Below are 17873 nucleotides of genomic sequence, written 5' to 3'. Positions count from 1 at the left end.
CTGTAACTTGACATCTGCTTGCCAGCCATTATATCTCCATTTCCAAAGCTACAGATTTTTAAAAATTTCTATTTTACCTGTAACAGGATTATCATTGTCAAGAACATGTAGAAGCCAGCAAGAGCTGAGGAAAGGTAGTTGCCATTCGCGTCTGGGACTTCGTATGGTGGGCGTTCTGAAAAATTCCCATTCCAAATGCCATGACCTATATAGAATCAACACTATTTTAGTGGAGTAAGCTGAGAAAAACAGTGATGGGGCAAGAGTTCTGGAATATTCTCTCTCTTATAGTCCTGTTACAAAGAAAAAAATATTCCACAGCAATGGCCCCAAGCAATGCTGTAAATCTCCTGTAAACTGCACCATTAATGTAGAACACCACAGCACATTTTTATAAACGTTACATTAGTAGTAAACTTGAAGTGTGGGGATCTTTTAGGGAATCCTCCTCCTCCTCCCTGTTCCCACTGTCTGTGGGAGTTTCCCCAGAGCTCTTTCCTTTACCCTTTGCTCTTCTCACTTACATTCCATCTCTGGGTGATTCCATTTGCTTACACAGATTCAAGTATCAGCTATGCTAATAACTCAAGTATAAGAGGTCAGCGGAGAGAGATATTTAATGTGGCCAGAACTTATTCTCTTCCTTTCTAAACTTCTTCACTTCCCCCCTTCTTTTACTGTTGACACTACCACTCATGCTCCCCATGACTCAGTCCTGCAGTTTGGCATTTATTTTAAATTCCTCCCTCTCCCTTTATTTACTAGTCTTAGGCAGAGGTGAAAGTAAGTTGGTACGGTCCGGCTGTGATTTAAAGGGCCCGGGGCTCCAGCCACTGCGGGGAGCACCGGGCCCTTTAAATCACCTCCGGAGCCCTGGCGCCGCTGGGGTAGCGGCGGCAGGGCTCCAGCGGTGATTTAACGGGCCTGGGGCTCCGGCCGCTGCAGGGAGCCTCCTTCCATCTCCTACCGGGTGGCTCCGGCGGGGATTTAAAGGGCCCGGGGCTCCCCGCGGCGGCCGGAGCCCCAGGCCCTTTAATTTGCCCCTGAGCCCTGGGGCTCCCAGCTGCCTCTGCAGCTGATAGCTCCGGGGTGATTTAAAGGCCCTGGGGCTCCCAGCCACAGTCGGGGCCCTAGGGCCTTTAAATCTTGAAAGGCCCCGCCTCTTCCCGTTGAGGCCTTGCCTCTTCCCGTTGAGGCCACGCCCCCCTCAGGACTTCGGCGTACCGATAAGTCCTTTAAACTACTTTCATCTCTGGTCTTAGGCCACATCCAGAAATGGATGATTCTTCGTCCTCAATTTCTCCAAGATCTCTATCCTTTTCTTTCCATTCCCGAAGACAAATCTCTTCTTCAAGGTTTCATTGCTTCCTGCCATGACTACTGCAACATCTTTCTTTCTGGCCTCCCAGATATGCAAATTGCTCAAGAATGCTGCTAGCTTAACAACATTGGAAACTGAATTTCCATACAAAATTAGTGTAGTTTGATACTGTACAGGCAGTCAGCGGGAACACAAGCTTCCCCTGCACTGTTTTGGCCTCTTTCCTAACACTCTTGAAGAAGATGCTATTAAGTGCCAATTGTGGAAGCAGTTTTTGTGGTGTGGACATCTGTCCTACTAAGAACTGGATAGAGACTCCCAAATTATTTCATGCTGGCCATGAAAACACCTGTCAGATGGCAACAGCTTTTGGCTGCTAGAGACCTTATCATATTTGAACAAGGATGATTATCCCATTACCACACTCATGAGTTACCTACTCCCCCAAGTTTTGCTAATATTACATTATCTGCAGGCAAGATACTGATCACTAAGTCATCAGTAATATTTTTTTTTCTGAAATCCTATATTCAAACAATTTTATCACGTAAAACAAACTACTAAACCACTGTTGGCGCCGAAGGTTATTTTAAGAGGATGAAATCTAGTGGATTTATTACTATTTTACATGTTTCACTGTATGAACATTTCATGTTTAATTCTTCATTTTTTTTTAAAGATAAGCAGATAAATTGGTTTTTAAATATTGACTTTTTGCATTTGTGTCCACACATCGAATCTTAACTTAAAGGATTTTGCTACTCAGGGGTTCATGAGCATGACAAATACAAGAGAGTCTAAATCTAAATGACAGCAGCCCTGGAACAATGAAAATAAAATCTCCCTCTCTCTCTCATATGCATACAGCTCAGCTGTCAAACTGAAATCCCATTTCTAAGCCAAAAAAAAAAAGCTCATTCCAACATGAAGTAGCAAAATTAAAAAGGGATTAACTCAGTTCTACTGTTCATCTTAAACAGATTCCTCTTTTCTGATGCTCCCTTACTTCTAGAAGTACTAATCTAATGGCTTGCTGATATGTCACATTACAGCTCTCATGGGAAACTACCTGGAAACTTGTTAGGGGTTTAGTATGGTATGATACAACTCTCTGTGAGTGAACTCCAACAAAGCTGTGGCACTAGGCAACTTCATGGCTGTGCTGCAATTTAGTGAAAATGCTTCAAAACCACAAGAAACCTACAGGAGCCTTTGTAACCTCTTTAAAGTCATGGCCCATGGAAAACTCATTGGACTCCAACTTTGGCCCTTTCTTCATTAGAGTTAAGAAAATGTATTGATCCTGCTCTGACTAGGATAGGATCACAGTCACTACTGGAATGCAAGCCTGTGCTGAAGCTTTCTGCAATGCAATGAAGATGACCTCCTCCACGATTAGCATCTAGCAAATCCTACTAGAATTGGAGATGAAAATTCACACCCACAACTGAATTTCCTCCCAGATTTGGGATTATTCAGATTTGAGATTTTGATTCAAACCCATTATAAAGATATGCATCAACCCTGAAGTTTCAGTTAAGTTTCCCAGAGTAAAGGTGTTCAGATCTAGGTTTTGGAACATACACACGCCTAATAAGAACAAATCTTAAATCACCACAAAGAAAACCAAACATTTCAAATGGAAGAGGAGATTTTCACCGTTGCTCCATACCTAGTGCTCCGATAAGACACATGATGATCAGAAGCCCCACACAAAAGAAAATATCAATGTTCATGCGCCGTTCTATCTTGCTGCGTTTGTAACGAGGCCCACTGTTATTCAGCATGGCCTTGGTTTCATGACCTTCAAAAACACAAATGTAGAGAGACTTGTTTATTTAGTTTCTTTCCTGGGGGGAGGGGAGAGGGAAGAGAGACAGACTTAATACACATCTATACCCGACATGCTGGTGCCCACAATCTTCACTTGACTCCAAGCGTTTCACTGGGGGAGGGGGCACGGCGGAGGGGGGTTTCAGATGGGAGTGGTGTCAGGGCTGGTGTTTCCCTGCCTTCTCCACCTCGTATCATTTATCAGGAAGGAGCGTTCCTGTGCCCTAAGTCACAGCAAATGCATTGCAGCAGGGCCTTTTACCTGTACAGCCTAGTGGGGCCCAAGCCTATCACACACCATTCATGCCACTGTCCCAGGCATTCACATTTATACTAAATTGATGCATTTAGGTAGTAAATACAAGGACCCCAAATTCTCACTTACACTAAAGCCCCATAAGAATAGCCGCTTGCAAGAGGTCTCCCTGGCTAGCATAAGGCATATGCCAGCTCTGGTCCCAGTTCCTGCAATACAGGGCATCTCAAGGGCTGACTGAGGTTGTGGCTGGAGTATAATGTACAATGGCTAATGTCTGCTTTCCGGAGACCAAAGGAAGCAGAGCATACATTAGAGCAAAACTGAGTGGACTTAACTTACACCAGCGCCAGACAGGTCCTGCCTTCCCCAGAACACAAGGGTGGCTTAAAAAGCTACTTTTCCTTCCCAGCCTGACTTCCTGCCTAAAACACTTCATTCCCCTAACTGAGAATTGAGGCCAAGAATTTGAATCCTGCTTTAAAGTGCAAATCTGAATGCAACCTTAACTATAGAGTTGCTTCTGACACTTTCATGATATACACACAAATAAGTACACACACACTGTACAATGTATATGTTTAACTACAAACAGAAGACACAGAGAAACTTTTAAGACAAAGAATTTCTATGAGACAGACGTTAGGGGGAGCATGTTTCACATTGGAGTCCAAGCTTTACAAGCCCTAGAAGGAAGTAAAGATTCCAGTTAGGTCTGGAAGGATTCCAAAAAAACAATTACATTACAAATTTCAGCTGTCACACACATTTCACTCTCACAAGGGCAGTAGAGTCAGCGGGACCACAAGGCTTGTACCAACATTTGAAGATGTGGGGAAACATGTACGTGCTTCTGCTTAACAGCTAAATCTGCTTGATGTGAAAAGGAAGTAAAATAAGATTTTTAAAATATAAAAATCTTATACAATAAGATAATATACATCTTATTTTACTTCCTTTTATATATAGAAATAAAAACCTTGATTAGGTGGTCTACTGATTTCTAACTACTTTTGAATATCTCAGCAGCTAAACTGGCTTAATTAGAAGCTGCTAGTCACATTTGCCATGTGCGAACTTACAGAAAACCCAGTATGTCAGATCCAGAAGTGAATGATGTTAATGTTATTTAGCTCTTCATTATATGACTTTAAAGTATGAACAACACAGTAGGATAGAAAAATATTAAACTTATTAAATCTGAATCAAGTTACTACGCTTGTAATGGCAAAAAGAAACTAGTCTAAGAAGTGCTAACATGAAACCTGCACGTAAGAGCCTACTTTTTCTATCCTATTAATTTTTCATACTGCACCCCTCATTGTGATAGCTAAATTACTTCCAGTGGTGCTTTAAATGATGTCATATGTGATTCTTTCTCCATTTATCTTTCCAAAGGATAAACTATGAACAGATTTTTGTTTGCAACTGCATGGTATATGGGAACGATGGGGTTGTTTTTTCCTTTGTTTTATGATATGCTAGATGCTTTTATTTGGGAAGACAAAGTCAAAGAAGCACGCCTTGAACATGAAGAGGAAGTGATCAGCAAGTGGTCCAGCAGTGCCACTAATGCTGTTGCTGTTCCACATCGTAGCCCAAATTCATATTGCACAGCATCTATTATTACTCTTTGTTCCTATTTCAGTAGTGCCTAGAGGCCCCAATCAAGATGACGGCCCCAATGTGCTAGGTGTTTGACATTTACATAGACACACCTCCCTGACCCCAAAGATAATAAAATCTAACTAAATATCTCAGCAAGCTCAGAATGAAAATTTGATCTTGATATCATCTTGCGACAGGCTAAAACTATGAATTAGAGGTATGAATTACACTGCATTTCTAGGCCCTCCCCATAACTCTGAACATGCTGTTTAACTCACCCCCTTGCTTAGCTGCAGGGGGTGGCAGATGAACACTAATGTCTCTCTCACTTTCTAGTTGCTGAATGGAGGGAGGAACTTCTCTTGGCTGCAGGATTGAAGTTTCTCTCTTGCCTCCTAACACCTTCATGTCTGGGGTGAGTGCACCTCATGTAGCCCCTCCTCTATCATGGTTGGAAGAGTGCATCACTCTGTGTTGGCTGAAGCTTCAGCGATGAGACCTGTATGCACTTTTCCCTTAGCACAACTGCCTCACATTTAGCCATCTGCATAGACATGAAAAGTAAAGTCACACACCAGTGAGATGTGAGCCACACAGGCTAGGCAATCACATTGAGCGATTGCTCCACAATTCACAGATGTCTCCATCAAAGGTTAGTTTAAGAGGTAACAGAGTTATACAAATGGAGAACGTCATCATATAAATACAACATAAGTGATAATGGTGATTCAGAAAAAGAGGTTACAGATCTTGATTAAAAGTCACAGTATAATCAATGTCAATGAGTCCCAGAAATGAAGCTAGTGCTGGCTCAGGGAAGATGCTGTAGGTGAATCTAATTTTAGAAACAAAAACGTGAGAATAAACTCTTACATTGACATTAACAAGTGGGTCTCAGCTGAAAAAATCATATTGAAGGCATGCTAAGGTCACAGTCACCATGGCTCAAGAATGACTGCAAGACTCTAACCTTCAAAATGAGCGGAGGAAGCAGTGAACAGACATTCAAGTAAAGAGCAGAGATGCAAACCATATTAGGGTCTGTGAGCAAAAGAACATACCAAAAATGACTGCAATAGACATGCAACGAGAGAAGTAGGATTCCTAAAAGGAGAAATGAAGAGAAATGATCCCAACTTCACAGTGAACAGTTGCCCCAATTTTGTTTATAGTAGCTATTTCAAGGAGGAGAGTGATGGGGCTTGGCAGTCTGTGCTGGAGTAGTACAAAGGTTGCCATAATAGAAACAGGTATTTCTGTTAGATGGACATTGTCACTGCATTTGGCATCTAGCCAGGGGTGCAAATGAATGACACTCACGGTGAATGTCACTTCACATGTCAGCTAGCAAGTGTTCTGGGAGGAATGGCCATTGTTCTTCCTCTATAGCCCAACAGTCACCCGTGGAATACATTTGAGCTCAAGCAGACTGGAAATAGAAGGCCTGACTACAACTGTGAACCTTGTGATGCTGCTACAGATCCGGGCACTGATGTCTTCATGGCTTGTATATGTATACGTGGTGTCTCTAAGCGCCGTCCCCCATCACCTATACTGGACTCAGTCCTGGGATGTGGAGCAGATCACTTTATGCCTTCTTCACTCCAGCAATTTTTGAGTAGCCGCTGCAGGACATCTGAAATCAACTAACAAGCAGGATCATCTGCCATCACTATTAGCCACCAGGCACCGATGGGCGGACACCTTAGCTTCAGATTGGAACCAAACCCTTAGAGATAAATGGCCAGTACTTTCACTTTATCAACCTATTTTATTCCCATAAACTACCACTTCTTAAAGTAAAATATTATGGCTCAGTATCAGACTATACATATTCATTGTAAGATATTTCAAGAGAAACTCCATGCTTAGCTAAATGAAAAGGTAAAAAGTGCGCTGTTACCTGCATAAATGACAATTCCTATTGCAATCTCAGTATTTCTGATTGTACAGCCACGAAGCAAAAGGCTTTCACTGCCAAAACCAATCCGTTTGTGATCAGGCTGCTCCCTACAAAGAAGAAAATAAAATGATATGATTTCCCTTTTTGCTCTGTTCTATGTATTTTTTTCCCCTTCAGGTTTGAATCAGCAAATTGTGAGGACTGAGAAATGTTTCACTGTATCAGGCTTCAGTCAGGGATCCACACTGGAGGTGTATAGAAGTCTTTGAATCTTATGATACAGAACCTGTTTGTATGGACTAAAGCATCAAAATTTAAATCTTAAGATAATTTATGTGGTTGAAGCCTCTGATTCTGTTCTTTGCCTGGCAGATTTAGTATTTAATAAATGCAGATAAGACAGACTGTGCAATTTAACCCACGATTCAGATGGAATTAGTAAAAAAATCTTATAGGTGTTCTCTCTCCGAGGTTAATGGTTAAGATTAATAGATTTTGTAATATTGTAGAAGCACAATTGTACAGATACCACATGTGCATATAAAGAATATCCTTTGTCTGCTGTGGTTACCATTCAGGGGCTCATCTCTGTGAGGCACCAGGTGGGAGGAGAGATTTTTCAAAGAAGCTTGTGAGTCTTCTCCTTCACAGTATTATTGATCCCAGCATTCTTCCTCCTTTACAGAGTCCCAGTTTAGGATGCACATTCACAAGACAGACCTCATTGCTAGTAAGATGGGCGGTAGCGAAGGTTCGATTTACATGCTGAGCAAATCACTATGAAGCTGTTCCTTCAGGTAAACAAGTCATTATCTGCCTCCAGCGACACAACAGCGAAAGTCTGATGTTTTCAAAGACTCTATTACACACCAAGCTAGGTTCCTGCTGAGGTCATTCAAGTTGGGATTTATGATGTGGGTCAGTCCTAACATGGCGGAACTGATATTGCTACTTTAAACATCAGCATTGAACAGGAGGTTCCCAAATGTTCATGGCTTCCATTTAATTTTTTAAAAATATATTCAGCCTCACGTCTGTGGGTTCAGTATGGTATTATCATAGGTGAGGCCTGATTATACACTACCTCACACCTTGCATAATCACTTACACCTGTGCAAATGAGTGTAAGGTAAGCGAGTGCACTCACAGTGTTTTCAAGCCAGTTTGCCCATTTGTAAATGACAACACAAGGTGCAAGGCAATGAAGAATTAGGTCAGAATGTTTCCAAAAACTCCATAACTGTTGGAAACCACTTTGTTCTTAAGTTTCATGAGCTAGGCAAAGTAGCATATGCTCCAGTTTGCAATGTAAACCCACGAATCAGTCATGGGAATGAAGGGACAGATCTTCAAAAGTAGCCTGTAATAGGTGCCCAAAGTTTCTCATTTGCTCACAATAAAGCAATTTGCACATGAACATCAGGCAGTCAAACATTACATGCTATTTGTACATGAAAATCAGTTTATTGAGCAATAAAGATTAAGTGTCCCAAAACTAGTGACGTAGCAGTGTAAAGTTTTGAAGTGAGGTGAAACTTAGGGGTACGCAAGAGAAATCAGATTCCTGAAAGCAACACTGCTGATGTGTTAGTTAAACTGCATTAATTAAAGTGTCTTCACTAGCACACAAAAAACTCTAGCAACCTCTTTTTTCCCTCATCTAGATAAGGCATTGGTAAGATCATTTCCTAAAAGCCTCTATGTGTCCCTTTGCTCAAATTTCAATCCAGTAAGGAACACTTTTTCAAGCATGTCAGACAGGCATTCTGATTTCAATACAGCCAGTTCTTAGGAATTACTATAGTTTTATACTGAAACTACAGAAAATAACTGTACAATTTAGAAACGGTTCTTGGAGGAATTCCAGTGACTCTCAACCTTTCCAGACTACTGTGCTCCTTTCAGGAGTCTGATTTCTCTTGCGTACCTCTAAGTTTCACCTCACTTCAAAACTACTTGCTTACAAAATCAGACATAAAAATACAAAAGTGTCACTGAAAAAATGCTTAATTTCTCATTTTTACCATATAATTATAAAATAAATTGATTGGAATATAAATATTGTACTTACATTTCAGTGTATAGTATATAGAGCAGTATAAACAAGTCATTGTCCGTATGAAATTTTAGTTTGTACTGACTTTGCTAGTGCTTTTTATGTAGCCTGTTGTAAAACTAGGCACATATCTAGATGAATTGATGTACACCCTGGAAGATCTCTGCGTACCCCCAGGCGTACATGTACCCCTGGATGAGAACCACTGTTCTAGAGCAAATTCTTTGCTGAAGACATTGTGTTCATTGTAAGTTGGGTCACACTCATTTGTTGGAATATCAACTTTTGTTGGAAAATTACTTAAAATAATGCTGGTTTCCTATGACTAGGCTTCTAAATTGTCTTAACTAATAGTAAAACTAGAGGGAAGAACTCAAGCTTCATTGATCATTAAATGCATTAAACTACAATGAATATTTTTTGCTGAAGATTCTTTCTGCTGTCCTTGGACCAACGTGATGAGAAACATCGAATGGATTCTACATCCACTAAGCTTGGGAGGTAGTAAATATTTCTGGAATGGATTTCCCATACAAAACTCCTGTCAGAGTTCCAAAAATTGGAATCAGATCCTTGGTTCCATCTGATTTGCACACAGTGCAGTCTGTGTGTGCACATAGGTCATATACAGCCCATCCTTGCACACCCCGTATCCTGGTGCAGCCTCTATGTAGGGCCAGTTGCCCTGTGCCACAGCAGCCTAATTGAGAGGGCTGTCATAGTTTATGCTCCAAGCAACTGGTCCCAGGAGGCCAAAACTGGATCAATATTAAATAGGGGTTTCCTAGGTGCACCCCTTGACTCTTTTAAGATGTCAGATGGGAGAGTAAGTGGAGGATCACCTTACACTGGGTAAATCTTCCAGGCCAGATTCATATGGATTTACACCAATGGAGCAGCACAAAGTGACTACACCACAACAGAAAACGTGGCCCATACTGTATCTTCCAGAAGTTTTAATATTCTCATTGCTCCTCTGAAGAGGCATTATGTATGCTTTTTATAACCATTTTACAAAAGGTAACAGAAAATAAGAGGTAGATTCTTTCCTCACTTGCACATATTTTACATTAGTATAATCCTATTGACTTCAGTGGAATTACTCTTGATTTCTGCTAGTACAAGAAAAATCAAGACACAGTAGTTCATCCCTGGATGCCTTTTATTTCCTGTGAACATACATATAGAGAAACTAGAGCAGGGGTCGGCAACGTTCGGCACGTGGCTCGCCACGGTAAGCACCCATTACTTTCTGTAAAATACTTAGTTCTAAGATATGTTAGTTTAAAGCTCAGAGGTGATTTGACACATTTATAGAAACAGATAGCAAGTACTTACACAAAACCGTTGAATTTATTGAGATCATTATTTGGCTTTTCACAGACTATGGTATTTTGGAAAAGTTCTGGATCAAATGGAGTATTCTACAAAAGAAAATACATTGGGGATTAAGTCCAACATGTACTTTTAAAAATGTAACAATCAGAACATCTCACGGCAGTCGTGACTAGCAAACATATCTATGCCTTTTCCTTATGCAAATTAACAAAAAGTAAAACTGACCATATTTAGATTTAACTGAGCATTTTCATCCCATTCAGCATAGTAGACATTTCATTCAATCTTTGGCTTTTCTGGGAGCACTAGCTCCAGTTCTATTGTTTCAACATTTATACAGTACACAAACACCCAGTGACACATGCTCACAACATGATGTGGTGCTGACAACAAACATACAAACAGCAGGAAGTCAAGGGAACAAACTGATTAGTTCATTAAACTCTAACCTCTAACACTACTAGATACCACCACAATCCAAACTGCTTTCCACCAAGCTTACTGAGATCAACATTTTATACATGCAAAAAGCACACATTAGGGCATGTGGTTTGTTTAGGTAACTTGAAGGTAACAAGGCAATAACCAAGCTAAATAATCTGAGTCCAAAGCACATTTAACTCAGAACACAACTGTTACTGAGTTGATAGCTGATGAATTGAGGATGGCTTCCTATTAGTGCAGAATTTTGTGTTTTGTTTAACATTCAGGTTGCTCAATTATAATATAAAAGGTAGGAAATACAAAAGATGTAGTTCATAAGGTATCAGTAACATGGTAACATCACACATATGTAATATTTTCTATTCCTCTATTTCCTTGTTAAATATGTAGTTCAATACATTTTGGTTTATGTTGTTAAATCAATAAAATAAAATATACAGATTTCAACTATGCTGGGCAGAAAACTTAGTTTCATGAAACATTTTGAAGTTTAAAAATTTGTTTTCATTTTGATGTGAATGAAAATGAGACTTTTTGAAATTTTGTTGTGAAAAGCAGAGAAAAATAAACTCCTTCAAACAGCCAATAACCCTGATACAGAGCAGGGACTTGAACCTAGGTCCCCCATATTTTAAGTGAGTGCCCTAACCACTGGGCTATTGGCTATTGTGGGATGGGTTGATTTCCCTGTTGCACCTCTTACCTTCCATCCTCAAGTCAAGACAACTTCCCAGCAAAATTTTTGTTGAAATCAGTAAGATTCAGTTTTGATGATATAGCATCTTTCAACAGAAAAAAGTTTCATCAACCATTTTTCAGTCAGCTCTAGTTTCAACTCTTCTCACTAAGAAGAGCCTCTCCTACTTAATTGTTACCAAGCTTAGAGATAGTTTGAGGTTTATGGAACTATAGACTTGATCTAGCAAAGCACTTAAGCCCGTGCCTGGGATAAATTCCATGCTCTGGGTGAGGAATGTATAGAATTATGGCACCTGACTGCAACCAGTGGTGATGGTGGTTTACCCTCATTTAAAGGGTACAACAGGTTCTTCCTGCTTCTTCCCTGCCTGCACCTACATTCAGAGGAGTGAAATCTGAACTGTGAATGGGCGGTATTGATAGTCATATTTAAAAAATATATATAAAAAAATAAACCACATGCAATGAACTAATAATGTTGTGTGGGAAAATGCAGACATTTTCTCCCCTTTGCCATTAAAAATTTGAAGTGTTCAAAATTTCCTAACCCACTTTATGAACTAATTGTAACAGATATGGCAATTTCCTGCCAATATACTTGAAAAACCATATTGAATGAAGTTTAAGTATCTTTGGGGTCCATTGTACTCAATGCAAAGTTTATGTACTATTGTGGGCTGAGACTTTATGTAACCTCTCAGGGTCAGGAAGAAGAGAGATGTGATTTAAGGCCTGGCTGATCAAAGGACTATACTGAATGACATACCAGATGAGAACGGACTTTTGGGACAACACTTGCAAAGTGAATTTCCTGGGAAATGCCTAAGGGGAGGTAAATGCAAGTTCCCCACCCCCAGTTATGCAAAAACCCTGCCTTTTGAAGCTACTCTCTGAGGAGAGGTTCTTTGTTTGCTGATTACCTGTTCCTGGATACTAGACATCAAAGCCACAGCTGTATGAAGAAATGGATGAACTGCCCGGCTGTTTTCTCTGGTTCTAAAATCTGAGACAGTTATGAACTAAATCTGAGACCATTGTGGGTTTTCGAAGGTTGACACCTACCAGAGTCTGAGTTTGGAGTTAGGGTGACCTCTGGTAGGCTTATTAGCATGCGTATAAGTTCTTTTATAGTTGTTAGTGTTTTCTGTGTAGTGCTTTCATCTTAAGAATAAATGTCCTTGCTTAGAAAACGTGGTGTAGTAACTTGTGACTGTTGTCCATTACAACTGTTCATAGCCTTCAGAGAGAAAACAAAGTACAGACACTGGCCTGTTTAGGCAGTCTGGCTTGCTGGGGATGTCACAAAATCTAGGCAGGGGACTCCGCAGCCTGAAAAAATCCCAGTCAGAAGGGACATAGACGTGGGTCTCTGCCCAAGAGAGGTGATGGCTGAGGAGCAAGGAGCTTAGAGTGGGTCCCCTCGAGGGACCACGAGGTGGAAATACAGGTGCAGTTGCCCTGAACTGTGACACTAATGATGATGATCTGTTGTTTCATCAGAGGATCAATTGTGCTGCAAGTCACCTCATGTTTAATGTAATAAAGTAAATATATTCTTTCATTTGCAAAGAGGACTAGCTACAATTTTGGGCTGCTGTAATCAATTAAGTAAATAGTCTTAAGAATGCAAACTAACTGTGGGCTGCAAATCTATTCAATGGGAATTTTAATTAGGACAAATTTTTAAACAGTGAAATAAACAGACGAATAAAACTATTAGATTAATAGAAGATTACATTAATTGGAGCATTAGGAGATGAACTGAAACCACAGATCCTCTCACATTGTAAATGGAGTGGAGAATTCAGAATGTGCAGCAGCTAGATAATAGTTACCGCACAATGCAGTTTATTATCCTGTACCTTAATAGCTAGAACAAAAGCTAGTGGGAAGACAAGTTATTTGAAAGAAACAACAGATCAGTGCAATGGGCCATACTGATTTAGGGCCTGATGCTGGGAGGTGCTTATTGCCCTCAACTTCCATTTATCTTCATTGGGAGGTAAGGGTGCTCAGATCCTTGGAGGAGACAGAGCCTCACAGGGTTGAGTCCATACATTTTAAAGACCAGTAATCTGAAAAAATGGAATGTTATTGTTGTTCAAAATAATAGTACGGGTTCTGAACCTAAAAAGCACAAAACATAAAACCTACTGAGTAAAATTATTTCTTTGTTCTCTCCCCATCCTTTCACAGAAATGTTCATCTAAGTCCAACTCCTCCTAAAAAAAAAAAAGACCACAGTTTGCATGTGATCTTATGAGCATTAACTTACTTAGACCCTAAAGATCTCTGAGAAATGCCTTGTATGACAGCCGTAGGAGTCTCCACTGAATTAAATGAGGTGGGTGGAGTGGGGGATGAACTTGCTGCCAGATCTACCTAACTACTGAACTGCTGAAGTGAATTAAAAATGGGATTAAAAAAAAAATGAAACATTTTTTGTGGTACAAATATTTATTTGGAGATTTCTGCAATAGTTGTTCCTATTTTTGTGCTTTATGTGTATTCTCACTTCCTGCTAACTAAAACATTGATGTTTAATTCCAGGAATTATCTACATGTTCTTTATTTTTGCCCTATTCACAACTATGGTTCCAATGGTACAAATTGTTCCATTCCTCCTGATGTAGCTGATTAAACTTGTTTGGTCTTATCTGACACCTGTCACTAGTATGTTTGACAAGTCATTCAAGAGTGTGATGAATACAACTCTTCTAATGTCAAACTGTCTCAATTTTAGGATTTCTCAAAAGGTGGAACCAAATGAATAATTCAATCAACTGCTTCTGAGAAAGGAACAATATGAATTATGCAATAATATCAACATCAGATATTTAATTTCTCACTGCCCAGCATACAAACTGATGACTAGACAGCCAATCTTCAATTTTATTCAAATTTGTCCTAATAGCCTACACAATAATATATTGTACTTTCAAGAAGGGCCATTCACAAAGTTATTTTCAGTTTACTGTGCACTGGAACTATTTATCCACTAGTTAATATAAGCCAAAGTGTTGTTTAGGAACCTAACCATAAAAAGGGGCATAAGGGTGGCTGGGAATGCGGTGAAAGCTACATCCCAAATCTATGCACAAAGACTGAATTGGAAAGGGTGTAGTGAATTGCATTGCTAGTTCTATGCAGTAGGCAGGTCATCCCTCACCCAACTCTCTTGTTTTTGTCTTGTATCCAATCACAGTCTAAAAGAGATGGAATTCCTTGGACATTCGGAAATGGCCACTGCAGATTCTGCCCAATGGGAAGCAGAATACCACTTGCAACCCAGGAAGTACTGTCATCTGGTCCTACAAACGCAGGAAACATGGTAATATAAGCACTTATTTGTGTCAGATAATATTCATTTATAATTGTGCATGTCTGTAGCACACCTACACAAATCTGTTGCTTACCATACTATACATTCATGGCATGCATCTGTGGCTGTATGAGACTGAGCAAGTATTATTCAGCCCTTCAGAACAAGCTTATATTGCATTTCATGACACTAGTTGTCATGGAAACAGAGGCAGAATAGCCTGAATATTGTCACATTTCCAGCAGGCCTACCTGATTAGAGAACCCTTTCACAACTTGTCTTTGTTTAAGATTGGTCTCCCCATCGAGGTTTGCAGTCTCCAAGTGACAGATCCCATTCTGATCGGAGGAGTACAGTAACAGGATATCAGCTGGGATGATCTCGTTACATTGCAGCTGCACAAAGTCTCCCACTTGCACATCTTTCCAGCACGTCTCAACATAGTCACTTTCTTTCCTGTTGTGTTAAAGAAGTGCCACATTTGAATAGCCACACTAGGAGGAAAAGGCTATAACTACTGGTTCTTTACGAAAAGAAAACCGGGTTATTCCATAATTTAGGTTTTGGTGCATAGGAAAACAGAGAGCACCAATCTGTAGTCTCATAGCATCACTTCTACACACCTAACGTTGGAAAGCAAGTTGTGTAACATACACAATAAGATCTTTAACCGAATCCCATTCGAAGTAAAACGATACCAGGGTGATAACTGTCTAAGACACAAGCATCACCCCATGTTATGTTTAGTCTCTTACTAGAAAATATTAAGTCTTTAAGCCTCACAATGGTGGGCACTTTTAAAAATATCGCATTTTAAGACTGAAGCCCAAAAGATGCACTGAATAGAACTTCTGTAGTGAGTTTCAAACATTCCACAGAAAATGCTACATTCCTTGAGGCTGGAAGGCTATTTCTTTGAGGTTTCCCGACACCAAAATAGAGACACTTGAACAAGTCAGACTAACTTCTCAGCTGCAGTTATTTCAGCTCTCCCTGGTTCGTAAATCTTGAAAGGTTACGACAATCCTCAGCCTTAGCCCATATGCATGGTTTCAACATACGCAACAACTGAGATGTACCACCTTAAAAATAAGTAACATACTGTGATTTTTTTTTTAAAGGGCAATGAATATCTTAAGGTGAAGGACATCTACAGGTTTTGAATTAGTGAAAACAGAAAAGAATTATAGCCTCGGGACTTAAGGAAAAGGAATATGGTTTGTTTCAAAGTATAATAAATAAGATAAGAACTACAGATCAGACTTTCCCTCCATGGTTCAAGGAACGGCAAGCTTTTTTGAGGGTGACTGCAGACTGCGGCTTTGGGCTTTAACAGATCTGGGGTCGCTGGAACACTCTCTGCTGCCTCAGGCTTCTCTGGCTCTGATACTCAGCTGCCTGCTTTAGTTCTTATTCCACACAGACTCCCTTTGGATGTGTGAAACGCTCCATTATATCAGATTTTTCCCTGAGGCCCGTCTCCAGGCCCTTTTACCGGACCTATCCCAAGGCCAGTCATGTGTCACAGGAAATAAATGGAAGCAGGAGATGGCTGATTTGGCTGTTGCACTTTGGCCGAGCTGTGTCATAGAGCAAAGTATCTATGGCATATGCAAATATTTCATTAGTGTGCTCTGACACTGGAAACTTTTTAGTCCCCTCATAAAAACAGAGCACACAGGGCAGGAATTAGCTACAACTCTGCTTATTATGTTTGCAACTAAAATAAAGAAATCTAGGGCATGTTTTATATATAGCACATGTGGGGTAGGGTCTGACTGAAGAGACGTGACAAAGCCATTTAAAACAGTGTGATTCATTGGCTATAGGTCCAGGGGTCAGCTCTCCCCAGTAAGGAGTGCTTGGACTGGATTCTCCTCAGCAGTGGGCTGGAAAGAGGGATCCTCCCACACAACTACACAGATGCAAATCAGTCCCCCATCCTCATGTCTGCCTCCTGGATACCAGAATCCATGGATTGTCCCCAGCTCCCAGATGGTTGAAGTGATCCTGCAACCTTTGCGCTAGTCAAAACAGGAAAGCCAGAGAATCTTCCATTGCAAAAATGTATTAAATAGTTATCTTTCTGCACAACAGAGGAATCTTCTTCACAGCTGTGGTATATTTGCTATATTTCCACTGCACTCTGCATTACCCAGTCTGTCCTTTCTTTTACCAGATTCATCCCCAGTCTGAATCTCCTCCTGCTTTGCTAGCTTACCACCAAGTTTGTGTTCTTTGCTCACTCCCCAGGTGTAAACAATTTTCTTGCTCTGGAGTAGCATGTGTATCCTAACACATCACTCAATTTTCATTTAACAATTATATCCTATTTAACCCTTCATTTGAACAGTTTATTCATCAAAGCCTTGACCCCGAGATTATCTGTTTCACACTTCTGAAATGCTCATCATCTGCGTATACAGGCAATAAATACAAGTCACATTCATTTCTCTGCATAATTTCTTCATTTAGCCATGAGTTAGTAATGGGATTTCCCTCCCACCCCCTTCCTACTCCATGCTGCTCAGTTGTCCATCAGCTAGTGTTAGTGGGGAAAACTTATGCAAACTAAAGAATCTTGCAGAGAAAGGTTATTTTTGTAATGTGGTTTGTTGAAGTATCTTATTTCTGAACCTACAATAGGGAAAAATACTAGAATATTTTGCCTGCTAAATGATTTAAGTGGTGATTCAACACCCCAGTTTCTCTTCAGTGTTTAATTACCAGAAAGGCTATTCATTGCCTTGTATTCTTCTCCACCTGAAGCGTTATCCCTTAATCAATAACTATGTCTCATTAGGAAGTTTGGAACAGATCTTTTAATTGTGCAGGTGACACTCTTTTCAATGTGGTCATGGGAGCTGAGCTGATGTGCTCACTGAATTCTCTTCCACACTTTCTGATTATCCAGCTCTGCACCCTGACATATAAAATATGGTCATGCACTTTTCTGCTGGGTTCTCTCCCATCTTGGGATATGGGCTTCATTTACCACTCCAGTTACCCCAGAGGAATATTAACAGCTCTGAATTATCAATGCTAAACTAATAATGCAGCAGCACATGACTGAAGCATTCCAGAACACTGTAA

General features: G+C 40.3%; 1 protein-coding gene across 1 annotated transcript in view; it reads right to left on the bottom strand.

Annotated features, from left to right (window-relative positions):
- The window catches only part of ATP10B (ATPase phospholipid transporting 10B (putative)), a 67461-nt gene that overhangs the window by 37274 nt on the left and 12314 nt on the right, over positions 1–17873 (bottom strand). The window contains exons 3-7 of the mRNA XM_029913753.1: positions 15032–15236; positions 10316–10401; positions 6922–7028; positions 2994–3125; positions 78–205 (exon numbers count right to left, since the gene is read on the bottom strand). Coding sequence (XP_029769613.1) covers positions 78–205; positions 2994–3125; positions 6922–7028; positions 10316–10401; positions 15032–15236 — 658 coding nt within the window. The remainder of the gene's footprint in view (positions 1–77; positions 206–2993; positions 3126–6921; positions 7029–10315; positions 10402–15031; positions 15237–17873) is intronic.

Source organism: Terrapene carolina, unplaced genomic scaffold (assembly GCF_002925995.2).
Source record: "Terrapene carolina triunguis isolate 2854851 unplaced genomic scaffold, T_m_triunguis-2.0 Scaffold838, whole genome shotgun sequence".
In the NCBI taxonomy this organism is placed as follows: Eukaryota; Metazoa; Chordata; order Testudines; family Emydidae; genus Terrapene; species Terrapene triunguis.
This window is presented reverse-complemented; position numbering and strand designations above follow the sequence as displayed.